The following is a 26,527-nucleotide window of genomic DNA, read 5'->3' as shown; positions in this document are numbered from 1 at the left end:
ATTATCATCCCCACAACAAACACTCTGTGAGGTGAGGGGGGCTGAGAGAGCTCCAGAGAGCTGTGACTAGCCAAGCTGGCTTCAAGTGGAGAAGTGGAGAATCAAACCTGGTTCTCCAGATTAGAGTCCCATGCTCTTAACTAGAGATGGGCATGATCCGCATTATGATTTAAAAAAAAAACCACGATAATGGCGATCACGCGATCATGATCCGGCGGATCGTTATCGTCCATGGCCAACGATCCAGCAATCAGGAGGGGCCTGGATTGGGGCAATCGGGCTCGGATCGGGGATCCAGACACTCAGGCGCCAGCAATCTATTCCCCTGGCAACAGAGCCAGGGGAATTCCTGAGCTCTGTTTGCCCTCCTTCTGCCACCCTGGAAACCCGAATGGAAGCCCAGCTTTCCTTGATCAGCAGGGCTTCCTTCCAACCATGGAGCAGCAAAGCAGTCATGAGTTGGGAGAAGACACCCAGGGGAGGGAGGGGGAAGGGGTGTTCTGTAGCCATGGGCACTCCAATCTCATCCCTGCAAACCCTGATATGCAGCTCTGATGGCCAAACACAGATGGCCAAACACAAACACAGATGCCGCTGGCATCACCCACCGTTCCTGTATCGCTGGGAACAGTGGGGCGCCCCTCCGCTTTTGCCTCCACGATCCACGGATTGGGAACAGGAGATGCTCAGTGCGGGTCGTTAAATCGGAATCGTTGCCGGCGACGATCCACGATCAGCTTGATGGTTAATTTTTTTGGATCGTGCCCATCTCTACTCTTAACCACTACACTAAACTGGCTCTCCAAGCTTAGCTTCCCAGATGTGATGAGGTGAGGCTATCCAGGTCATGAGATATTATTTTATCCACTGACATTTCTAAAGTAGTTTTATTCCCATACTAAAAATGATCTCTATTAAATATATGCAGTATGAACAGCCCAACACAACCCTTGTATCTTAGAGTGGTATAACTCAGTTTAGGATTGCTCTGTAATCACCTATGCATTAGTGATTAGATGCACTCAACCACCTAAGCATTAGAGTGAACTTGAAAGAAAAAAGTCTGTTTCAAAAAATGCTTCTAAACTCATTCATCACCATACCATATATATGACTGGCAAGGTGTGAAAGATTTCCTATTCATTCCAAACAGCAAGAAGGAGTTCCACAGGGTAGCTACTACCTGCTGATGTATGTCTGCATTGGCTGTAAGGTAAAGAAGATTTTGCACCCCACAATACATGTGAAGGGGATCATCTATCTATGGAAAATTGTTTGGACATGTCATCACCCCATTCTGGGTCTGGGCCAATGTCCACAACTTAGTAATTATAATATAAAACAATACTATACAAATGAAAGATAAATCTTACATATACATCTTAATAAAGATGTTTGTAAAGTGCTTGAGTTTTAAATTGTGTTTGCACTTATATGTAGTTTCCTCAGAAATTCCCTCTCCAGTATCAGCTAACAAACTAAGAAGTTTATTTAGATTACTGTTCTGTTAGATAAGATAAAAAGAGAGATAATGTACACCACGGCAATCCACTGGCTTACAGGTATAGATACCATTTTATTACTTACCCCTGAGGCTGTGGTTTGTGTACTAGGGGAAGCATTTTTGCTACAGTCATCTGAGTTCGTAGAAGACGTGGAAGTTGGAGTCATAGGAACTGTATTATTGCTATTATTACCTGTAACAGGAGCAAACCAAGTTAGAACTGTATGTTCTATGTATGAACAAATCTCTGTCTCTTAGCAAAACTTCTGATTATATTTACCAGAGCATGACTTTGTCTTATTTATGTTCTTTGGTTTCCGTTTCCTGGTTTGAATTCCCTCCTTTTTCATAGCCAAGGGTCGGGGCACCTGAAAGAGAATGCCACAATTAAAAAAAAAATCCTCTGAGGGTAGATATAGCTTCATTATAGCCATTTGCTATAAACAAAATGTATTAAAACAAACAGCTTTAGAGTATTATGTTTAATGTGTTATATAGTCATTATTTATACTAAATCACACATTTCTTTAGTAGTCCCTTAAGTAAGATTCATATCTATTTGACTATACAAAGGAGAAACCGTAAGATCAGATCATATGATTATTTTGGACATCAGTGCCACAAACACACTTTGTCCTACCATATACATGTAGACCTATACTTTCCATTGAAGAATCCCACATGTGCAAACCCTCATATGTTCACAAAAGCTCACACAAGGCTCTGGATCTGAGGGACTATATTTAAGGTCAGGGTTTGTGACTGTGATTCTTGGGATATAACTAGATTCTTGTAGCACCATAAAAACTAACAAAACTTCAGTCAATAGTTCAAGAACTATAGCCTACTTTATTACAGCATCTGAAGAAGTGGAATCTAGTCCAAAAAATCTTGTGCTAGAATAGCATTTTTTAGTCTTGAAAAGTGCCTCAAAACTCCTGTTTCCTTTTGCTGCAACAACATGGCTACGATTCTGGGATCTAGATAGAAGGAGCTGTAATATCATGCATATTGAATCAGTGCACTTTGTGCACACAACCCACATAGGATTGTGGTTTAGCACTGTGTATGACAACATTGCTGGTACAAAAGGCTGACTCAGAGGTCTCTTCAATTCAACACAAGTAATTAATGTCATCTGCTCTGAGAAACTGATCACCCAGAGATTGGCAGTGTTAAGGAAGTAGTTGTAGTAGTCTTCAGTCCCAGTGTCCTTTCCTTACTCACACTTCTCATCAGCCTAATATATAATTACGTGCAGTAGCAGCAAACCAACATAAGCCGTCATTTTTAAATATTTTCTTGGAGCGCTAAATACACGTATGAGTGATTTCCTTGGATCTTGACAACTTGTAATGCTGTAGATTTCTCCAGTGACATTCTCCCAGATAACTGCTGAGTACAACTGTGGGCTTGCATGCAACATAAGAATGTCCCTCCCTTTCTCCCTAAACTCTCTAGCAGAGTGTGACATGAATCACCTATGGAACTTAATGCACATTGCATCTGAGGAATGGCTGCAGGGCCAAGTGCCTATTAAACATACATCAAGCAAAGACTAAAATAGCTACTGATAATACTACAATAGCCACATACCCCATGAAGTTTCATGTAGAGGCCACAGGCATTGCAAACAGGCTCTCCTTCTGCATTTCTGCGCCAGAGGGTGGTGGTTGTAGTGTGACAGTTTGCACAAGACAAACCCAGTCGTCTTGAAGAAGGCTAGAGGCAAGTGTGGGAAAAGACAACAGGGCCAAATTAAATTAAAGCAAGTGAATAATTGCTGCAGAAATGTATCTACTGGCCTACTGCTTACTTTCATACCTGCTCTCTCTAAGTACAAGGAAGCTAATTGCTTTCTTTATAGAAGATCCTTATTGGAGAACTGAAATGGTGCCCAGTTTTTCCAAAAAGTGCAATTACTCCAGTGTGTTCATGGCTTTCAGTGGGCTTAGACTCTAGCAATTCTGCATAAGATTGCACAGTTGGTTTGGGAAAATCTGAATATTGTGACATGCAATTCACTGCACATTTACTAAGAAGTAACTCACATTGGATTCACAGGGATTTTCATCCAAATAAGTGTGCATCGGACTGCAATTTTAATCAACTTCCACCCATTCTGCAAGAGTTATGGGGGGGAAATAACATTCCAAGTTGCTTTGCAGAACTGGGCTTTCTTCTTTGTATAGTTGGGGTGGAAGGAGTATCAGTAAGTTGGTGTATAGCAGAAAGACCACAAGTATAAACAAGTCATTTATGACACTTTTCAGTGGGGTTTGGAGCCAAGATGAAGCAACTTTACATCAGAAATAACCGTACAACAAAGAACTTTACAACGGCAGACCATAGATCATAAGTGAAGCCAGTCTCCATAAACACGTGAAATGAAGGTGAAGGGGTTGTAAAATTTCCTGTAGCAAATGATCTTTTTTACATTAATCACTGGCAAGGAATTCCAGCTACATCATAAATCTGTTCTTTTGCATAAGGATTGCAACATTAAAAAAGAATCAGTGACCAACCTTAGTTTTACAAATGTAACCAATTTGCACAGAAAACTGTTCCAAATAGTTGTACTCTTCCCATCCAAGATTTTAAATAATGACCCACAAGCAAGAACGAATTAACCAAGATTCCATCTTCCTTTTGCAACTATTGCTTTTGCTTGCTAGTAATATTTATTAACCACTGGTTCTTCAGAAACAACTGGCACATGAACAACAAAAAAGAACATCTTCAGTATTATTCAAAATCAAATAAAATTTTTTTTGTATCTCTACTTTTACCACTCGAAATTGCAAGGTACATTTGCACTTAAGTGTGTACATATCCTTCTACACTGAAGGAAATCAGTTGCCCAGTCACTGTGCTAGAGATATTTAATGGCTACTCCAGGATTCTAAGGATAATGTTGTTTAAAAATGTTTCTAGCACCTCTGATTTTAGGGATAGGACTCATAAGGACTGCCAAATATTCAAATGGCTCTGCAGCGAACTGACCAATGTTTTAATATTTTTATACAGATTTGTCCATTATTTGTTCATATCGGAAATGATAATGCTAGAGGCAAATTAACGTTCAGGTTACGTATATGTAAAATAAAATTGGGAATTATTAACACAAACAAACCAGCAATAACATGCGAGTTGTAAAAATATAAAATAGTGGATATGATAGAGTTCACACCTAAATTCCCCTTGATTCAATCAACTTACTTTGGTTCAATTGAGCAAAATTACATTTTGCTATATTTCTGTAGGAAGAACATTAAGCAAATACATTAGTGTCCAGCCTTTTTCCTGTTCTCTTCCAACCAATTTTAACTAGTCCTTTTAAAGTAGTGGATAGATAGGATCTGGCCCTGAATTATACATATTTTAAAATGTGTATAAAGTGGAGGATGAGGGAGTTCTTGTTCATGAAAGTTTTCACGAGCAATAAAGCACCACAAGGGTCCTGTTTATTTTTGCTACAACAGACTCAAATGACTACTCAGTCCCAGAGAAACATTTTAAAATTGCTTAGCAAGATCTCTGCTGATAATTTTGTTATTGTTGCTGCTTACATTCAAGATGCCATAAGGATGCAGCTATGTCATCCATTATACTTCTCAGCTACACATAGTTAAAAGCAACATTTTTTTAAATTTTGGAGTTAATGTTGGAAAATTATCAATAAAATGGCAAATTATTTCTACAGAGGGACAGTTCAGTACTATACATATCATGTTCATGTTCTCTTTCTTATACGACTTACGGATGAAATAATATACTTCATCTTCTTATTTGAATATAGAGACATATTTTTATGGAGCACCATAAAATCATTTGCTTCCATAGGAAATCAGATTTTCTTGCAACCTCTACAAGATAAGCAGGAAGGAGTGGGGCAGGGAGAGAGCTGGTGGGGGAGCAGTTAGTTAATTTTATTCCTCCTAATGAGATTACACCTTACTTAATGAAATCAGGTAGATAATCAGTTGCAAAATCCCAACAGTGATTAACTTTGGGAAGCTGTTTGGATTGAGACTGTGTCACTGATCTGATGAGGAAAGTGTGGTTTTAAAAGTAGCATTGTATACCTTGAGAGATTTGTTTGAGTGCTTGTCCTTGTACAGACTAGAGAAAATGACACAGGCTAGATAAATAAGCATGTATTACTGCATAAATGAAATAAGATTAATGAAGAATAGTGCATGATTTTTAAAAATAAAAATTAACTATATTATAAGTACCCTCAGTTTTTTACCTATTTCTATCAGTTTGGGATGTAACGTTTATGAGCAGCCTTCTGACACCAAATCATTAACTGAGGTGGAGAAAATCAGTTGATTGACTGATTAAGTTTATGCTGCTGCTTCTGTGTGTTCTGTGTGTTCTGTTATGTATGTGTGCTCTTTTAATTAGGATTTTAAAAACTTGTTTTAGGGTTACTATGCATGTTTCACTGAGAACTGTTTTAACTGGAAAGCTAAGTCACAGGTTTCATAAAGAGATAAGTACACAAGGTATTATAACTGTATGCAACAGCAAAATAGAAGGCCACTATACAGATACTGGAGACCTAAGAGGAGAGAAAGCCACATTGCAGCACTAATCTATTAGTGTGATCTTAACGTATAATAAAGTTGGTACTATAGAGTAATATGTTACGTTTTTAGTCTTTGTCAGCTGCCTTGGACCCTTTTAGGGGAAAATTTTTATCTTTCTGCAAAAAGTAGTTCTGGCCATGTGTTTCCCTTGCGTACATCTCTCTGCCATCAGGAAATATGTATGAAGAGTGAGAGTAGATCATGAAGCACACTTCATTGTAAACAAGGATTGGCTAGATGATTGTACAGCCAACACAAGGAACTGCAAATCACTCCCCTTGACAGCTATGTTGAGGGACAATGAGGCTGAAAGCGAAGTAGGCCTTCTGTGAGCTAAAGTCCCCCACATATGTCACCTCTAGATTGAAAAGGGTAGAATCCTGCAAGAGGTCAAAGAACTTTAAAAAAAATTATTTTGCCCGTTCTTTGTCTCTCCCTTCAGTCAAAGAATCAGTCAAGGAAGGAGGAGTTAAAAGACTAGAGTATCCTTTCCCCCTTTCCTTCTCCCACCTCCTGATCATCTGAATTTCTACACAGGTTCACATTAATTTTATTTTATTTTTAATCTGCCTTTCTCTAATAGCATGTTACTAATTATAAAACAGCCAACATCAATAAAACAATTAAAATGTAATATAGTAGTAGAATTTCTCTCTATACTACTGAAAAGTAATATGGGACACACTTTTTTTAGGAAGTTCTTCTAGGGAACACAAATTATAATTGAGCAAGCACATCACTTCAGCGTACGTGGCTTTTTACAAATCACCGTTTAATTTTTTCTTTGCTTTAATCCCTCAACAAAGAATGGATGGACAAATGAATGTGATAGACAGGAGAAGATTCCACCTTATTTTATCCCTGTTCAGTGTGGACCAGTTGGATTTGAAAGCCTGAATGGAATGCTGGGGGTGGGGGTAAACCTGAGGAGTTTAATTGTCAACAACCAACAGACAAAATGAGGAGCTGGAATTTTAGAGAGAGAAGGGATAGGCAGGGAGATACTATTGTGTAAAATTTGATGCTGTTCCACAATAAAAACAATAAAGTCTGAAATGCTGAAAGAACAAACATTGTAACCATTAAGCATAACACACCTCTCCGCTCTGGTAACTGTGTCAGCTTTCATATTAGAGTGAGAAGGCATTACAGACCACGACTGCCAATGAAATGAGCATACGTGTTTTGTTATATGTGACTTGTTATATCTTCAGCTCATATATCCTCAACTCATATACACTCTGTACGATCCAGCAAAAAAGGGACTGGAGTTGTAGCTGCTCTGCTCTCTGATACAGGATTAGGGAATCCTGTCTGCGTAAAAGAAGACATACTAAATAAGAGAAATCAATTGTGCCTCACATAGCTAAGCTAGACAGTGGACCTGGTATAGCCAAATAAAAGGAGGATGTGGAAGGGGAAGGAGTTCACAACTCTCCGGCCTGAGGGACTTCTAATTGGTAAAGTGGTATAAAAGAAGATAACAAGAGAAAGGCGTGGATCACGGGTTATAACAGGCAGTATATGGGATTTACTTGCTTCCTGGGTAAACAAATAAAAATTGTTCCAGAATAGAAATGATCAGGAATGTCGGAGCTGTTTTTCAGAAATTGCTTCATTCTAGGGAATTGGTAGTTTCTAAACTTTCTGTACACTAACATACTTTGAATTCCTGAAAATCCAGGCCTAAAATCTCATGGCATAGTTGAAAGGGCTGAGAGTCTTAATTGTCTTTTTATTTAAAAGAGCATGTCTGTAGTCCTTAAATAATAATAATGGTGTTTTCACCATGAGATGAGGGAGGTTGTTTTGCCTGCCTCTGCATAGTGACCCTGATCTTCCTTGGTGGTCTCCCATCCAAGTACTACCATGGCTGACCCTGCTTACCTTCTAAGCTCTAATAGCTTAGCTCAGGCTAGTCTAGGCAATTCGCGCTTCTCATAGGCCTTAAGATCTGGGAAAGAATGTTTGTCAACATAACTACAGTCATGTCCTTTCGCTGGAAGCAGACAACCATTGTCTATACCAAAGTACAGACAGGCTTATCCCCACCCTAAATATTTACATGAGGAGCCAACATGGGAATCACTTAGGCCCACCCATTTCCAAATTGTTTCAGGTGAGCAGCTGTATTAACAAAATTCAAATCCAGTAGTCCAACCTACATCATTTTCCAGGGTATAAACTTGCAGGAGTCAATGCTTACTTCATCAGATACGAACAATACAGATACAATTTGTTTCCAAATTGATGTGCTTATGAATTCAATTCCCTGTAGTTTCAACCCAATCCTAAACTTACTAGCCTGGATCCAAAGTGTTACTGAGTTTCTTTGGAAACTTGTCATGGAACATTTAAAATACATTTCTAAACACCATTTTTTTCACTAAACAACTGACTCTCTTTCTTTTGAAACACTCATCTGTTTCAAAAGCCTTTTTCCATATCACATTGGGAGCTACTGGCTAAGAAGTCTAAAGCTTCCCATCTTGCAGAACCAGTTTCACCACTCTTTGAATCCTGACCAATGAGTACATGGTTTGTGACGGTGCCACCTAATCCAATCAGTTTTTTAAAAAACTGTAAACTTAATACATTTACAAACCAAAAAAATGCCACTTATAACAAAACACACATATATATTGCTATAGTCTGTGAAATACGTTGTAAAACCTTTTGTTATATATTGGTTAGTGTATTTGTCTGATTCCAGTAATTTATATATGGTTTAATGAATTCTTAATTACACCCTAGCATGATTGCTTGGTCCTCCAAAAGCACACACAGGATTGAAGCCCTTCTCTTTCAATCATAACAGTAGGCCAATTGGGTACCAGTCTGAATACCTTGTTCCATTGGCTGTCAGCAAACATAACATTCATACTGTAATTTTTTAAGAGTCTGAAAAGGGAGGAATAGGGTTCAAAACCAGGCTTCTGGAAAAAGGGGCAAATATTTTTAAAGAGAAGTATCCAGAATTTAGATGATTAAATTCCCTTGGAATTATCTACCCACGGAGGAAGGTCTGGCATCAAATTTATGATCTTTTAGGTGCCAGGCAGAGATTTGTATTCTTCTAAGACTTTGTTAGTTGTTCCCTTCATCTGAATGTGTTATTATTCCTTTTATTGAGTTATTTGTCACTTTACTGCTTTCATACAATTTTATCTGCATTTCCTGACTCTTTTCATTCAATTTTAATCTTTCTGCTTATGTTTTATTCTTTCTTGTTTGCAATTTTCTTATAGTTTTTTTTTGTCTTTACAGTTGCTTTATTGCTTTTAGGGCGATATTTTATGACTGCTGGCATTCTGTGGTTATGCTGTAACTCTTGCAGCTTCTTTGTGGCTGTTGCTTATCTGATTTTTCATAGTAGTTGTTTATTATATTTTATGGAATTATTCTTTAAACTCATGTTATAAACTGCCTCAAGCACTATATTGTGAAAAATACAAGTAGTTAAATAAGCACCTTTAAATTGACTGCTTTTATTTCACACATGACTTAAGTCAGTTTACATAAGTACCTATAGGGCAACAGCCAATGTAGTGTAAATACAAATCCCAATATTAAGATTATTACTGGAGACTGCTTAATTACTTACAAAAAAAATCAACTGGCTGTTCTCAACATTTTGTAAAATGTCTTATTATCCATGACTCAATGCCAGTGCCTCTTTCTAGGAGTTAACTGTCAGACTCTTCACATCAACCAGTAGAAATAAAACTTGGTACAGTATATCCTTTCATAAACATTTTCATCTTCCTAGCAATCATATATAGTAATGGCCATGACCTAACAAAATTAAAAACCTTCTCCTCCCATTGCTATCAATGGGAAGGAAGGACATAGAATCAATGAGACTCCTATGAAGCCATTAAACACACACACACTTGGAAGTAAACACATTTGACTGATCCATCTAAAATAAAGCACTCTGCACTTTCAGCCTATCTGTGTTTAACCAAAACCAATCCCACATTTCAATGCAATATAGTGTACCCCTGACTGATCCTCCATGAGATCATAAAAACGTGTATTAAACAACACCATTTTAAAACAGGATCAGAAAGGATGTATGGATTCTCTGATAATGGCAGTAGGGCAGAGGTAGGATGATGTCCTGTGGATTTCTAACTACTCACCACTCTCTTCTGGGGCTTGATAAGGGGCCTGCTGAGGCCATTCATCTTCGTGTACAGCCCACAGGCATTGCATAGATAGTTGCCAGTGCCGTCTCTTCTCCACAAGGGGGTCTGGATGGAGCCACAATTGACACATTCCCGGCTCTCGGACAGATCATCCAGGAGGTCTGCAAAGGAGGAGGGCAGAAGGCTGGGTTAGCACAGGACATCTGGGGAACGCCCTTGAGGCATTCTGAATTGTCTGACTCTTTACACACACACACACACACACACACACACACACACACAATTCTTTGGATGCTGCCCCTTCCCTTCCCCCAAGAAAAGTGGCTGGCCCCAATCTCATGGTCAGTCCCACACAGAAGGACCTCTACTCTGACCCAGCTGGGATGCAAATCCATTTGATCCTCATCACATCTGAAACTTCTGCTAGGAAATCAAAGCTGCTGTTTTATATGAGGATTTATTCCCAGTCAGTGCAGTACAGCCTCAGCCTGTCTATGTTGACTTGGAAGTAAAAGACACTGACTTCAGTAGGACTTACTCCCAAGTAAATGTGCAAAAGATTACAGGCTGAAGAGCCATGCTATGCCCAATTAGATACCTTGAAGGCACTAGACTGAGCCTCACTTAATTGGAAGTAAACTCTATTGAAAACAATAGAAGGTGCCAGGTAAGATCCAGACCCTTCTATCTTCCTGGAAGCAAGTTCCACTGGATTCAGTGGGCTTTGTTTCTTAGTAACGTGGCCAGGCGGACTATTAGTTCCTAACACCACTAACTCTGTTGAAGGCTGGGAGGTTCCTAATGCATGTCCTGGAATCTCATCGAATTCTATTTCCCATCAGAGCAAATTGCTTGTAGGCTTAAATCTTTTACTATTTTAATATTCCCTTCATATATTCTGGTTCAAAAATTCACACACAGGCACACACTAAATTTAAGAACTGACTACCTGATAAATCCCTTCAAACAAGACCTAGCTAACACATGCATATATTTAAATTATTATTATTATTATTATTATTATCATTATTATTTCAACAGAACCTAATTTGCTTTTAAATCTTCAAGTTCAAACTCTCACCACAAGATGCTGAGTAGCAACAGAGTCAGACTTAACAATTTCCTAGGAGGGTGATTCTTTTCTAAGCAGCTGTAGATGAAAAATGATTGTACCCTAACCCTCCCACCCACCCACGGCTCCATCTCACCTTTTTCTACCATGTCCCACCATCATTTTCAATTTACTCTTTATCAGCCCAGGAGGGAGAACTGGCTGCCTCTTTCCATTATCTTTGCTGAACTAGTGCAAGCAACTCTTTTCATTAACGTTTATGGCTGCTATATAAGACCGGTTTTTGTATGATGCAGCAGAGGAGATTGTTCAAGATATACAAAGAACTGAACAGCTAGTAAAAAAATAACTCCAATTTTAAAAACTGCGATTCTTCCTCCAGGCTACACCACAATCTTAAGGTCGCATATTTAGATGCACCACTCAGATAAAACAGATAGTAAGATATAAGTTCCACTGATTTCAAAGATGCCTTCTGAGTAAGGGTGGCACACTAAGCAAAGCAACCCATGAGATGTAATGAATTGCGCGGCTTCGAAAATTATTTGATTGCTCTAAGTGAAGGTCACAATGAAGGACACCTCGGCTGGAAATCCAACTGATCTTTGGCAAGCAGATGCGGAAGATCGCGCCGTTGCGGATCATTTATAGTACAGTTCCCAGTACAGCGAGGGAAGAGCAAAAAACGACGGGAAGAAAAACTTTTCTTCGGGTTTTGCAGATTTCGGTCCCTCCAGCCGCAACGCTCAAACATTTCTCTACTTATGAATGCAATGAAATTAAGGGAACTATTCACGTGCATTCCGATGCCCTGCACGTTTCTTCAAGAAGTACAACCTACTGAGTCAAAGTAGTAAAGGAGCATAAGATGCTGCCTCGGGCTACGTTCTTGGGAATTGTCCCCTCGAACCCAGTGGGGTTTATATTCCAGAGCGCCTAATGTGTCTATTTCGAGATTACTCTGAAACCTATGAGATGTAACTCTTACAAGGTGTTTAGGGTTTAGGGTTGCAAATCTGGGGTCGTTTCTGCCTTCTAGATTGATCTCAGTGAGATATTTCCGGATCCATGTACTTAAGTGGACTGCAACTTTCTTTTCAGCTGAAATCAAGGAGCCTTTTTCCCCAATGAATGTATTTTGAATTGGAACTGCAAAAGGCTCTGGCTACAAGCAAAGGGCAAGCGGTGGGTCTTGCATTTTAGGATTTACTTCCAAACCACTCTTTAAGGTGCCCAAAGGTGCAGAGAAGTTCCCCAGCTTTGAACAAAACCAAATAACACCCCACTCCTCAGGAGGAGGGCGATCAAGAGCAATGGCTTGAATTCACTGGGACACGCCGCACTGTATGTGAAACATAACCTGATTCTGCACTCAACGGGTTGATAATAAAGCCCAGTGAGAGAGATGTGCCCATTCGGACTCATAGCCGAACTTTCTCGCAGGGTTCTGATCAGCCCAAGTCTATAAAGTTGGTCAGAGACTATCACTGCCCTCCTCAGCCCACTGAAGGCTGTAACTCCGTTTAGAGGCCCCGCGGTGCATGAGCACTCTTCCCCGCCCCACACTTCTCACCACCGTTACCATAACAGGAATCAATGGCTCTCGAGCAGGTCAATGCAAAAGACCTCGAGGCAACCCATTCGCCCCTCCCCCCCCCAAAAAAGCTGGACAAAATGCTTGCTGGCGGGGCCGAGGAGAGGGCTGCGATCCCGCGATCGCCTGCTTGGGCGTACCTCCCACGGGGCCGGTCTGGCGAGGCCCCGGGCTTGGGCTGGGCCCGCACGAGCCGCCGAGCGGGTCGAGCTCCCGTCTCCATCGCCTCCATCACCGCCGCCTCTTACGCCGCCCCGACGAACTTGGCGCGGCAGAAAGCGAAAGGAAGCTCGTAAATGCCAAGCGAGCCGCGGCAGTGCTGGGTTAACGACCGATCGACCGGGCGTCCCCCGCGCCTCCAGCCTCGCTTCCCCTTCCCCAAAGAGCTCGGGAGGGCGGGCGGGCGGGGAGCGGGAGGCGCCCGCAGAGAACGGCCGCCCGAAAGGGGACGAGGGCTCCAGGGCTCCACGGGCAAGGGCTCCAGGGCGCCCAGGCGTTCGCAAGAGGACTCCAGGCGGCCGCAAAGGGATTTCCGGGGGGACAAGAGGCTGCCCTCTCTCTCTCCCCCCACCCCAGCCCAGCCGCACTTTGGAAACATTCCCCACAACGGATGGCAACGGCGCGCGCCCGCGCTGGTACTCTTGCGCTGGCTGACTAGACGACAACTCTGCAAGGGAGGCCGCCGCCGCCCCCCTTCTACGCTCCGGTAAAGGTGGGTCCCAGCGGGCGCCCTCGGGCCCCCCTTCTGGACTCTTCGGACTTTCCGTTTTAGTGGCCCAACCTTATCCATTCAAACCAGTGCTTCCAAAGAGATGGGCTGGATCCAGTCATCCTCCAAGCCGCCTCCTTCCTTCAACTTAACTGGCTCTTCCTCCAACGGAAGAGCCACTTACTTTGGAGGAAGGCTTCATCAGCTCTGAACCAAAAGAAAAGGGAGGGTATAAATAATTTAATAAATAAATACTTAGCTCAGTGGAGGGATATGATTGGGGTGGGATCTAACCCAGCAACAGCAGCAAACAAACGTAACGTTTTATCTGAAAACAGCAGAATTAATTCTCTTATATTTTCCTTAGGAGGAAAAAAGAGTTTATCCATTCATTAACTTCGGAAAACTTTAAACAAAACTCTTAATACACGTCTCTCTAAAATGTAACACAGAATTCTGGTTTTCAGGAGACAACTATCTGTCCTCTGTGATTTAGTACCAAGGCCATTCATGCAGATCGGTGGATTTTAATCAGCAACCCATTTTGTAGCCTGCCTGCGTTTACAGTTTCATGCACACCTGTTGATTGTACTTGATACCAACATCCCTAAAACAGAACATTAATGAAAATGCAACATTTTGCTTTGTTGCAAACTGTTTGCTTAATAGACGACAAAAAGGCAGTAAAAGGAGTACTGTCCAAATCAAAAGAAATTTATAAGGCAGCGAGTACCACTGATTTCAAAAGCAGAGAAATACAGCCAAAAACAAATGTAGCTGACAGTCACAGCTATTAAGCTATTTCAATCTATTTTTTCAGAATGTACCTTGGCAAATAGTTCCAGTTTCTTTTCTATCCAATTATCAGTTTTCTTGCAAGAATATATATACACAATTATGAAATTAACGAAGAGACAAAATTATATTCCAAATGCTTAGGTTATCTGTAAAGCTATTTTTTTAAAACTCTCTCTATATAATTAGAATTTTCACCAGAAAGGAACAGAACAAATACAAAACTGTGGTAAGGATCTACATTGATCTGCAAGCTCAATTTGATCCAGCAGATGTGGAGAAGCACAGAGACTATATTAATGTCCAAGCCCACCCACTGGTTTTCTTGGTGGTAGCCCCTACCTTATGGAATGGTGTGCCTGAAGTAGTCAGGAAAGCCCCCGCTCTCTCCTGGCTTTCTGCAAATTATGCAAAACTGAATTATTCAGGAGGGTTTTCAACCCAAATTACAGGACTATGTCATAAGAAATAGCTCAGAGAGATACTATGGTATTGGGTACTGTCTGCTGTTGTAGATACGCACCTACTAGTGAGTTTCCTACTGCACCTACTGCTAAACATACCATGGAAATTAGTTATGCTTTGTTTCAGATCGATTTCATCTCTGTGGTAAATTTTATGCTTGTTTAAAATTTTTCTGCTGCAGTTCCCTATTGTATCTATTTCCCTGAATATCCTGACTCGTTCATTGTTATACTTGCTCAATGATGTCCTGGCTTTCCATTATAATATATTTTCTCTCGCACTGTTGTAATCCACCTCGAATCTCAGTAATAAAGGCAATAACAACAATAATTTCCGGTGTGCAGCAAAGTAATTCTGTTCCTAATCAACTGGCTGGCTATGTCTTTTTACAAGGAAGTGCATCTCAGTTTGTGGCCCAATAGCTGTAACATGCAACATGAGAAGCGGATCAGAACTAGCTGAGTTCCATTTTATTTTCATTTTTCACTCCATCTCAAGTATATATATTTATTAAAGACAGATTCCAAAAAGGAGCCATGTTAATTTCTTAGCAAGAAAACAAAATTTAAAAATCTTTATTTCAAATATTGAAATATGGAAGGCACCACATTTAGCCGTACCTGTTCCTCCACCTGTGGCCGTTCCAGGGTTGGAACAAGGGTTTCCTGGTCCCCCTACCCTCCCAGTGGGAGAGGGGGGACCCAGCACTCACTTTCGCATTGGTCAAGAGTGCTCCTCACATGCACGTTCTCCTGTGCCTCCGCAATGACATCACTTCTGGGAAGTGACATCATCGAGCAGGCTTGGGAGGGTCCGCACGCTTCACAGTAGGCTGACTGGAGCCCCAAATGGGACTGATTCAACCCACTGGGGGCCCAAATCAGCTCGCTGCGAAGCACGGGAATGCTTCGGGGTGGTGCGATGACATCACCCCCAGGAGAGACGTAGTTGCACTGCCCATTTAGAAGTCCATCAACACTGTGAAGAAACTTGCACAAGTACAATAAAATATTAAACATTATCCTGAATATTATTAATTTACATTCAACATGCCCAAGACATCAGGATCTTATATGTAATTCCACAGAGCAGCTTTTGTTCATGAACATATTTATGGCTGCCTCCTGGGACTCCTTTCTGTGCATTCTAGAGGCTGCTTATTAAGTTGTCCCTTCATCCCCAAGGGTAGGGCAGCGTGGGGGCTATTTTATCACCCATATCCATCAGTTATACAGCACTTTCTCTAAGAGCCCAGGGGACCCTCATAGCAAGTCTTTTGGGTAGCCACTATTAGTACTTCATCTTGCACAGGGAATGGAATCTCCCACTGAGAGACAGCAGCTATCTCCCCACCCTACACCCCATTCGGTCACAGTTGAAAGTTGCAGCACCTGCAGACAGACAACCAGCAACAAAAAAGGCTTTTTCTCTACAGCCAGAGCTCAGCTGGCAACTGCCTAATTCTTCAAACTGTCTATTGTAGAAATGGCTGAAGTATCTCTGGACTTTATCATGCAAAGCTATGAGTACCATATGAAGTTTGGAGATACCAGCCATAAATGTCATCCTCACTATTGTAACAATTACACTGATAATGCAGTCCAGTGTCCTGATAGCAAGGCCCTACAACTCGCACCCAGATCCTAAACTCCTGATTTTTGCAATCAAATTCCCATTGGTTTAAATAGATTTACTTCCAAGTTATATACTTAAAACTGGAGTGACAGCATTGTGGAGTTTTAATACAGAAAAAAGGTCACCTCTGGAATCACTAGTCATATACATACTGAACCTGAATGAATTGTATTACCATAAATCCCTCTGAATTTGCATTGCCAAATCAAATGGTAGAAGGAAAAGAGGGGGGATAAATTTATGATGGCACATATGAGGCAACAGACTACCTTGAATGTGGCACCTAGAAATTTCTTTCGAGTGTGAGAAAGGTAAGGTAAGGTAAGGTAAGGTAAGGTAAGGTAAGGTAAGGTAAGAAAGAAAGAAAGAAAGAAAGAAAGAAAGAAAGAAAGAAAGAAAGAAAGAAAGAAAGAAAGAAAGAAAGAAAGAAAGAAAGAAAGAAAGAAAGAAAGAAAGAAAGAAAGAAAGAAAGAAAGATTCTTATCAGGGTTTGAGAGTTCAGGGACCCACATTTTTTGTAAGTTGGGATAGGGGCTGTTCATGATAACCGCAACAAAATGCTTCTTTCTAGTCAGCGCTATCCCCATTTCTCTATTTTTAAGAAAACGTCTTAAGTTAATAATTATATATTATTAAATTAATTCGTCCAGTGAGATTTGGCTAAATTGCAAAAATAATATTCTTTCCATCTTGATTTAGTGGAAAGAAATGTAAATACAATCCAATTCCAGATCCCTCAAAGGTATAATTTGTTTTGGAAATTTACCTTGAAAAAAAGTTGTAAAAAGGAGCCTGAGAAGCTGTAATGTTTGTTCTTTTAAAAGTCGATCAATGGACTCCAAGGAATGTGTTCAATTCATTAAGCTTATCCACCCAACAGCCTACGGAAGTCTACTCAAAAGCAAAGCCCATTACGTTTCATGAGTCCTACTTCCAAGTAAATGGGCACAGGATTGCAGCCCTCGGCTTTTGTAAAGGTAAAAAAACCCTCGGCTTTTGTAAAGGTAGCGTTTGAGGTGCCTAATAATCAAAGAAATACTTAAGACCATAAACTGTAGCTTTCTTTCTTTCTTTCTTTCTTTCTTTCTTTCTTTCTTTCTTTCTTTCTTTCTTTCTTTCTTTCTTTCTTTCTTTCTTTCTTTCTTTCTTTTCTTTCTGATAGTGAAGACAATAAGGCCGGGCGTGGGAAATGGAGTATACTCGGAACAAAACACTTCTAAGCGTCAATCCCTGCAGCTGATTTCGATTCCCACCCCCCCTTCTGAAAGCCAAGCGTTTGAGCAACGTTGCTGAGGGCGCTATTGCTGCTGTGGAAGGGGCAATGTTGGAAAGAGGTGGGCGAGGCGAGCCGGGGGAGATAATTCAGGACTTCTCCAAACGGCGGCCTCTGCGGAGCAAATGCGCACTGTTTTCTGGGGGGGAGGCGGAGGCGCTTCTGACCTTTCCGTCTCTCTCTCTCTCCCGCCCCCCAACCTTGGACCCCAAAGACTGCCGAGCCAACAGCCCTTACAGCGTTGCGACCCTATCCCCTACGTTCCTTTACGCGTAAGGGCCGTTTGCTTCCAAACGCATAAGCCTGAAAACGGGGTGCCGGGCAAAAAGAAAAATGGGCCTGGGACTGCCCAGTGGTTCGGAAGAGGCCAAGCCGCCTGTGGCGCTGGCAGTTTTTGTTCCGAGGGACCCGAGCCAAAGGCCCGAATCCTTTGTCCACTGTGGGGATCATTTTGCCACAGTGAGTCTCACAAGAAATGCTCTCAGTCTAGCTTGGTTTTCACGAACTATTTCTTCATTCTGTCCAAGAGAGGGGCTTTAAATGGCCCCGGAAATCTCTTCCTCCTCCCCAGGCGGCCTTCTGGGCTCCTCTTGCTTCGGGGAGTCTGCGCTAGCAAGAGTGTCCTTTTCCCGTCACAGCTATCCCTATCTCAGCTCCCCCTATTTCAAACAAAATTGCCATCAGCCAATAACTATGTTATATATTATTATATTAATCTTTTAAAAATGTACTCTTATTTTTGGAACAACGGCCAAATAAAAAAACTTTTAAAATACTGTTGGATATTTAGCAATTTGCCTTTTTCTTGTTGGCTATAGATTGTGTTATATAGATTGTGTTATATAAACATTTTGTGTGCCTACTGAAAACAACCAACCAAAAAAGGTGTCTATCCATCCTTGTACAAAGAAAATAAAAGAAAAAAATCCTGGGTAAAGAGGAAAATAAAAATAAATGGGCAAGAGAAATAAAATGGAAGCGAGGAGAATGAAAGTCAATTTGAGTCCCCATTGGGGAGAAAGGTAGAATATACATCACCTAAATAAACACACACAAAAAATCAAGCTGTATCTGAAAAAGGGGTTTACAGATCCGGCAGAAAGGGACAAGAAGATTTTCCATATAATCCAAAAGCAGGACTTAGCGATCGTTGTAACTGACATGCAAGAGACTTGCTTCCAAGCAAGTGTGTTTTACAATGGCTTTTCGGTGCTAATACTGCAATCCTAAACAAATTTAGGTCCTTGACTTTAATGGGCATAGAAGGTTGTGGTTCTGTTTAGGATTGTCCTATAAATGCATTCTAAAAAGCGTTTTTAGGCACAGTTTTAGTTCGTGGTATTCAATAATCTTCTAGTTTTGCTTTGCATTAAAGTTAACTTCTGTGATGTGCAGGCATTTTCCTACTAATTTTCTCCTTTTATTTGAGAAATGAATCTCCTTACATGCCTTAAATGTATCTGCTAAAAGTAAATCCTATTGAAATACTTGATCTAATTACTTGATTTACGTCAAGATCGAGGTGTTGTACTAATTTCGTTTCTCTGGAGAACCCTGCAAGGAGAGGTGGCTTTTATTGTTCAAGTGGAAAGAAAGATTTTAAGGCCTTGGCTTCATATTATGTAGTGCGAAATGACCCCACTGGACTAGATAGGCTTCTGAAACTTGTTTTTAAAGCAAAAATTAATTAAGTTCTGCAAAGAATTTCAGTCAACCTCCCTAAAAAGGCCACTGGCAGAACTGAATTGTTTGAAAAATTCAGAGTCCTGTGAACCCCCCCCCCAAGCATTTTAAACTAATTCAATTTTTAAAGTCTTATTAGTTTTTAAAGTCTTAAATCTTAGCATCTTATCTGATTGTTTTCAGCCAAGGACCTGGGGAAAGGAGAAACCCAATTCTCTCCAAAATGAAAGAAATTGAAAGAGAGATTTTCTGCACAATCCTGTGCGTGTCTACTCAGAAGTAAGACCCATTGTGTTCAATAGAACTCATTCTCAAGTGTATGCATTCTAAATCTTTGATTCTTCTTGCATCTCTCTGAATAAATCCTGCCTCTTATTCAGACAGGTTACCTGTGCTTCCAGATGTCTGGTTTTCAGATGTAAATATCAAACGTGGAAAACAGACTCTAAAGTTACACCTCAAGAATCATTCACCTTAGCCTCATAGCCAGGTTTGTCTGAAACATCCTGGATCTCTTTCCAACGCTGAAGAAACATACATTCCCCGATTAGCCTCCAAGGTTTTTAAAGAAAAAGCCTGCTATATAGAACAGATTTTTCCAGGGCTAGTGGGATGTCTCCTTGAAAGCCCAGAATGGCCTCTTCTGCCGGAAGCCAAACCCCGACCTGCACCCATGCTATAAAGGGCTGATGGGGTTGGGGGCGGGGGATTGAAAGACTATCTCCCCGCAGCCTAAAAGAGGGAGTCCACATTTCCAGAGCCACCCGAGATCTCAGCTCTAGCTCGGGACTGCCGGGTGAGAAGTTCCACACCTTTTCCTGCCGCCGTCACAGCGGCGCGCCCAAACTGATGTCACCAAGCATACCTTGCTCCGCTGCCCTTCTCCATTTCTCACCCCAGGCCCCAAGCACGAGTTTGCACGGGGGTAGGGGCAGGGAAGATCGGAGGGGGAAAGAAAAGACGGCTAAATAGGGTTGCCAATAGGCCTGGCGAAAAATGTCCTGTGTTTTAAACAGAAAGCGTGCAAATGGGCAGCTGAACATTTACAGGGCCTGGAGGTAAATGACTTCTACAAACTTCTTTTAAAGGGATAGGAAATGTCTTCCTCCAGGCTGTTGGCAACTCTCCACTTAACCCTTTCCCTGCCTGACACTTCTGCACTCCACATTGGAGGGGGGGGGATTCTAAAGGGGCATCTCTCTATTACCACAGGTCCTATGAAGGGGAAAGGGGAGTGGCCAAAAAGCAGCCCTTGGCCTTTCAGCTTCGAAGCTACTCGTTTTGATACTGCCAAGAGGGATCGTTTACCTACCTACCTATTTCTTCCGAATGAATACATCTAGAATGACTATAAAACTTGTATTCCATTCCTATCACCAGTCACTGAAAGGGACTTGAACCTCTGCACTCTTCAGAGAACCAGGGACACGACCCAGCCACATCGAACCACTTTGTCGTTTCAGCGAAATGCTTAAGGCTGCAATCTTAAGCACACTTCAGCAAGTCCTGCTGAAATCTACTGGTCTTCTGTCTTCTTCAGAACTGCTCTGCCTGTCTTTTTCAGGAGCAACATTTGGATCCAGAAGCACATTAAAGACAACTAGATTTCCCTCGTATGAGCCTTCCAGAGTTAGAGCTCCCTTCTCTATCAGTTCTGATTCTTGAAAGCGCACACCCTGGAAATCTAGTTGGTTTTAAAGATGCTACTGGACCCAAATCTTGCCCTTCTAGTACAGACCAACAGGACTGCCCACCTGAAACTATTTCTTTTATGAAATCAATATACTTTTTCAGCAGACATTATTGGGTCCATTGAACAAGAACTGTAGGGTTGCCGGTGTGAATGCGGTGGCTTCCCAGCAAAGCAGAAGTCCTGTTCTCTTCCTAGGAAAAGGCTGGCAGAGGCCCAACCAAGAACAATCTAACTATCCAGCAGAGGATGGGGAGGGAGGGGGCAGGAGGAAGTTGCGCAATCCCTCTGCACAAAGGAGATGGTGGGAGAGTCAGAGCTCCCCTCTTGTGATTGCAGGCCACAGCCTGGTTGCCAACTAGTTCATTGGGAGAGGAGTGGGAAGCAAAATAGTAAAGAGTCCAGTAGCACCTTTGAGACTAACCATCCTATTTGTAGCATAAGCTTTCGAGAACCACAGGTCTCTTCATCAGATGAGAGCTGGCAAAGAGCATCTGACGAAGAGAACTGTGGTTCTCGAAAGCTTATACTACAAATAAGTCGGTTAGTCTTAAAGGTGCTACTGAACTCTTTACTATTTTGCAACTTCAGACTAACAGGGCTAACTCCTCTGGATCTATGAGTGGGAAGCCTCATGGAAAGCTTTTTCCCGACTGAAAGCCACCGATAGCAGAAGTTTCCAGCCGGGCCAAGCAGATTCTCACCTCTAAGTGAATCACTTTCTCTGCCTATCTTCAACTGCCTGCTACGTTGACCTTGTCCCACTGCAAGGTCTAGCAGTGTAAGGCGGCCTTCGTGGGCAGTACAATGAGAATAACAAGGCCAAGGAGCGCCTCTAAGACGTCCCGCTGAGCCCCCCAGCCCCGCTGGCACCGCAGCGCCCCCTCCCCCCCCATCGGATCCCGGCCGGCTCTTACCTGCGTTGGAGGGGCGCACGAGGGGCGGCCGGCTGGGCAGGCAGTGCAGCACCGAGTTGTCGAAGGGGCCGGCGGGCCAGCTGGGGGGCCCGAGCTGTGCTCCGACGTAGGGCCCGTAGTAGGATCCGTTCAGGGGCCGGAACTGCTCGCGGGGGCTGTAAGCTGCGGCGGGGTCTCGGGAAGCGCTGCCGGGGGCTGGCGGGCTCCCGCCCGGGTAGGCGAAACGGCCCGAGGCGCAGCCGCCGCCGTAGGCGGACGAGGGGCTCTCGGGGGCGGGCGGCGGCCAGGCGGGGGGCGGCCCGCCTTGGCCGGCGCCGGGAGGGCTCTGCAGGTAGGGCAGCATGGAGCCCACGCGCGTGGTGGGCACGTAGACTGGCGAGCCGGTGGCGGCGGCGGGCGCGAAGCCGCCGGGCGCGGGGCTCTCGTAGGCGCCGCCGGGCAGGCTCTGGTGAGGGTGGTACATGTCCTCGGGCGGCGGCGGCGGGCCGGGCTCCGGGCTCAGCTTGGCCGCGGCGCGGCTCGACCACAGCAGCTTGTTTGCCTGGTCCAGGTCGGCGAAGAGCAGCAGGTCCTCCCAGCTGGGCAGGCTGGTCGGCGCGGCCGCCAGCGAGACGAAGGGGCCGCGCAGGGCCCTGCCGCTCTCGGCCAGGCCCTCGGGCTTGGCCGTCCGCGGCGGGGAGCAGCCGGACGACGAGGAGGGCGAAGGCAGCTCCCGGCCTGGGGGAGCGTCGGGGCCGCAGCGCTTCAGCAGGCACCAGCCGCCCTCGGCCAGGGCCATCCAGCTCTGCGGCGCTCAGCTCCGCCTCGGCACCGTCGGCTCCTGAGAGGAAGACACAAAGAGAAAGGCCAGTTAGGGCCCGCGGCCAGCCAGACCCAAGGCCACGGGACCTCTGAGCGCGTGCAGAGAGCCGCTGGGAAGCGCAACCCGCCCGGGCAGAGGGCAGCCTCGTCCTTCGGAAGCTAACCCCAGTCCTAGCACCCCGAAGCAATGGCGGCAGCTGCGCTCCGGATCCGGGCGGGGAAAGCAAAGTCCACCGGACAGAGATCTCCGGGGGATCCGGATCCCAGCCCTGCCACAGGCTCACTGGGTCGCCACGGGCCTCCCCCAAGCCTCTGCATCCCGAACGAAAAATGGGGACCCCCCGCGTCGGTTAGATCAAAAACTCTTTAAAAAAACCCTCACTCCGGGAAGCAGCTGGCAGGTTCCAACCCTTTTGGAAATCGTAAAACGGGAGGGGGGATCGCGGCCAGCGCCCGACTAAATACGCCCGTGCGCCAAAGGCAACCCCCTCGCCCACCTCTGGGCCCCGCAGGCTGGGGTCCCCGCAGATCCTCCTGCCCCGCGCAGCCAGCACGGCGTCCTGCCTCCTCGGAGAGAGTGACAAAAGCGGCGGCGGGGGGGGGCGTGGGCTCTGGCCTCGGCAGGCCCCCTCCCTCCTGCCTGCTCCGCTCGCTTTCAGCCAATGAGTCATCGGGTTGCGTTCCAGAATGAAAACAATTAGTAACGCAATTGGGGGGGGGGGGAGGTGTGGCAGAGCCACAGTCCATTCTCGGGAGGGTTTTTTTTTTTAATCTTTCGGGGGTGCAATCGGAGTCTTGGCCTCCAGTCCGGTCGGGGCTGTGGATGGCCCCCATTTCGAGGGCCCGGGGGGGAGGAGGAGGAGGAAGAGAGAGCCGGTGCCAGTCCGCACCACGTTTCCTCCCTCTGCTTCCCTCCCCTCTCCGGCCAGCCGGTTCCAGGCCCCCACAGCGCCACGGCACACCTTGGAAATGGCACCGATCCAGTCAACAGAAAGCTCCACCACTGGCGCAGATTGTGCTTTCCGCTGCCCGGGTCAGATCACGCAGCCAGCAGCCGCCCTTCCCGCCACCACCTGGGAAGAAGCTGCCCGAGAGCCGGGCAAAGGGGCCCAGACCCCCCTACACAGCCCGGCCGCGAACTCGGCCACGGAAATCAAGGGAGAACAGACTCTCCCTCCCCCCCCCCCCCCGCCGCGTCGCCGCAGCTTCCCGGCGCCCGAATTCCAGCGCCGCAGGCACCAGACCCGTCTCCCTTCGGGAGGGAGATAAGCGCGCGATAAGAGCCGGCGGTAGAGAGCGAGCGAGCGAGCGAGCGGAGCCCCGCCGAGCGCCCCGGAGAAGCCCCCCCCCCCCGCGCAGCCCTTGCCCACCCCCGCACCTCTCCGCAGCTCATGGGTTGCTGGCTGGCTCGGGGTCCCGCGGGCGGTGCGATCCGGCCGGGCGACTTGCTGCGCGGCGGCTCGGCAGGCGGCCGATGTATAAGAAGGAGAGAGGAGGCGCCTCCGGCCGCCGGGCCGGAAAAGTGCAGCCAGCCAGCCCTGATTGGATTCAGGGCGCCCTAAACAAACAGGCGAGCGCGCGGCGGGGGTGCCAGACCAGCGCCAGGCCCACCCTGGGAGGAGGAGAGGAGAAGGGAGGCCCAGGCCCGGCCCGGGAGGGGAGGGCGGAGGCGGCCCGGCGGGGCTGAGGAGAGGAGGGCCGGGGGCGCGCGCTGCGCTGCCCCTTTGCCGGGCCCGGTTATCAGTCATCGTTGGCCCCTTCGCGCTGAATCTCCTCAGGGGTCCAGCCGCGCCAGGCGAAAGAGCTCTTCCCGCCGAGACCTTTCGCGAAGTGCCCCTTCCCAGAGCGCTGCGTCCTGAGGGAAGATTAAAAACTACCCGTCCCGTTGGGGGTGCCGGTTCCTTTTGAACCTTCTCTTCCCTCACCCGGCAGGGGCAGCGGCAAAGCTCGGGAGATGCCCGGGCGCTTCGGGGTGGCGGCGAGGAGAGGGCGGGGAAAGGTCCCCAGGACTCCTCCCGGAGAGCCCGGGCCCTTCCGCGGCCAGGCTCCCGCTGCGCCCCCGCCTGCCGCTGCCCTTTCTTATCTTAACTGCGGACCGACTGATAGGACACTCGGCGGCAAAGGGACGGGGCATTCAAATCGCTGCGTGCCCGGCCGGGTTATCGAGCCGGTCTCTGTCATGCTCACTTCGGAGAGACGCAGACCCCGAGGCAGGTCCCCGCCCGCTGCACCCTCCGCCAACTGCCCGGTCCTCTCCTCGGAGCGCGCCGCGGGAGAGGATCGGAAGAACGTCCGGCGGTAACCCGGGGAGGGGAGGGGCGGGGCGGGGGTGTTTTCCCGGCAAGAGGAGCGAAACCGACCGGCAGGAATAACCTGGTCCAGGGGGGTTAGGGATGTGTGAGGGGAGGGGGGGGTCATTGCATTAACTTACGTCGGGTTTGTATGTACAGTCATGCAAGTATATTAGCAGCCAATGAGTTTTGCGTGCAGACGGCACAAACACACTGACAGGCCCATCGATTCAACTTTTCCCAGGTTGCAGCCAGGCGGGAGGAGTTTCCCTGGTGGAGGTAACAAATTGATAACTATGAATTGTAGTTACGCATTAACAAAAAAAATCATGTAAACTTTATATTTGATTCGAACTGAAAACCTAGTTGGGAAAAGCGACGGTTTCTAAGCGAATTGAGAAATCATCTTTTCTTTTCGCTACTGTTTCTGAGGAGCCGAGCTGCGGGCAGCGGCGCCCAGTGCAAATTAAGCAGCGCAACGGGAGGTCACAGTGGGGATCCGAACTGGCGCAGTCGCGACTTCGCCTTTCCGCGGTCTTCCTTCGGCACTTTGGTGGTCTTCATTCTGCGACTTTGAACAACCCGAGAAGAGGCCGGAGGGGCACGTGTGGAGAGTCCATCCCGGCGTCCTTCCCTGCCGGCCCTCGAGTCCCACTGGCTCCTGCTGAAGGGGGCGAAGGCGACACTCCCTAGGCCATCTGCTGCTGGTCCCGACCGAGGGCACTCTTGCAAGCGACGGACAGCTCCGGGAATGTTGGTAGACGGAATACATCGGCGCTCTGGCTTGTGGTTCGCCCTGCTTTGTCTCAGAGCCGTTGCTTTAGCTCTGGGGATTTGCCCCCCGCACACACACACACCCTCGTGCGACGGCCGAGCAGGGCCCATCTCGACAGGCTCCCAGGCGACCTGCCTCTTTAACCTGCAGCTTCTCACCCCGTTTAGTGGCCTGTTTACTTTCTAGCCGGGCTACGGGTTTATTTTTCGTTTGCCCCTTCGAGTCTGCCATCTGAACGAAGAACATTGGGAGAAATTCTCGCCTCTCTGAGGTCGGGGCGCGCTCCTGCGAAGGGAACCATGAGAAGAGGCAGCACTTCGTTTCAGATTAGCCTTTCCGCAGCCCCTTCCATGATGTCGAGACTGGAGGCCAAGAGGCAGAAGAAGGGAGAGGGGCGGCTGCTAAAACGCGGCCCGTTGAGGCGGCAGCCTCTTGCACGTGTGCTCCGCAGCGGGCTGGAGAGGCGCCGAGGAGGAGAGCTTCGCGCGGGTTTCACACACGCGGGCGCGGCCACCCTCGCAGCTCGCCTCCCACGCCACGCTCGACGCCTGTCCCCGAAGGGCCCTGAAGCAGGGCG

General features: G+C 45.8%; 1 protein-coding gene across 4 annotated transcripts in view; it reads right to left on the bottom strand.

Moving 5' to 3' along the window:
* Window positions 1–24,881, bottom strand: part of GATA6 (GATA binding protein 6) — a 38,992-nt gene extending 14,111 nt beyond the window's left edge. The window contains exons 1-6 of one of the 4 annotated variants that reach the window (XM_054985789.1): window positions 24,810–24,881; window positions 22,084–22,903; window positions 10,245–10,411; window positions 3,101–3,226; window positions 1,785–1,872; window positions 1,588–1,697 (exon numbers count right to left, since the gene is read on the bottom strand). In XM_054985789.1, the coding sequence (XP_054841764.1) occupies window positions 1,588–1,697; window positions 1,785–1,872; window positions 3,101–3,226; window positions 10,245–10,411; window positions 22,084–22,861 (1,269 nt within the window). In that variant the 5' untranslated portion in view covers window positions 22,862–22,903; window positions 24,810–24,881. Of the gene's footprint in view, window positions 1–1,587; window positions 1,698–1,784; window positions 1,873–3,100; window positions 3,227–10,244; window positions 10,412–22,083; window positions 22,904–23,266; window positions 23,355–23,381; window positions 23,456–24,262; window positions 24,436–24,809 lie in introns of those variants that run through there. The other 3 variants (XM_054985786.1, XM_054985787.1, XM_054985788.1) reach the window with 3 other exon arrangements.
* Window positions 24,882–26,527: the final 1,646 nt, after the last annotated feature.

Source organism: Eublepharis macularius, chromosome 7 (assembly GCF_028583425.1).
Source record: "Eublepharis macularius isolate TG4126 chromosome 7, MPM_Emac_v1.0, whole genome shotgun sequence".
NCBI classification, from domain to species: domain Eukaryota; kingdom Metazoa; phylum Chordata; class Lepidosauria; order Squamata; family Eublepharidae; genus Eublepharis; species Eublepharis macularius.
This window is presented reverse-complemented; position numbering and strand designations above follow the sequence as displayed.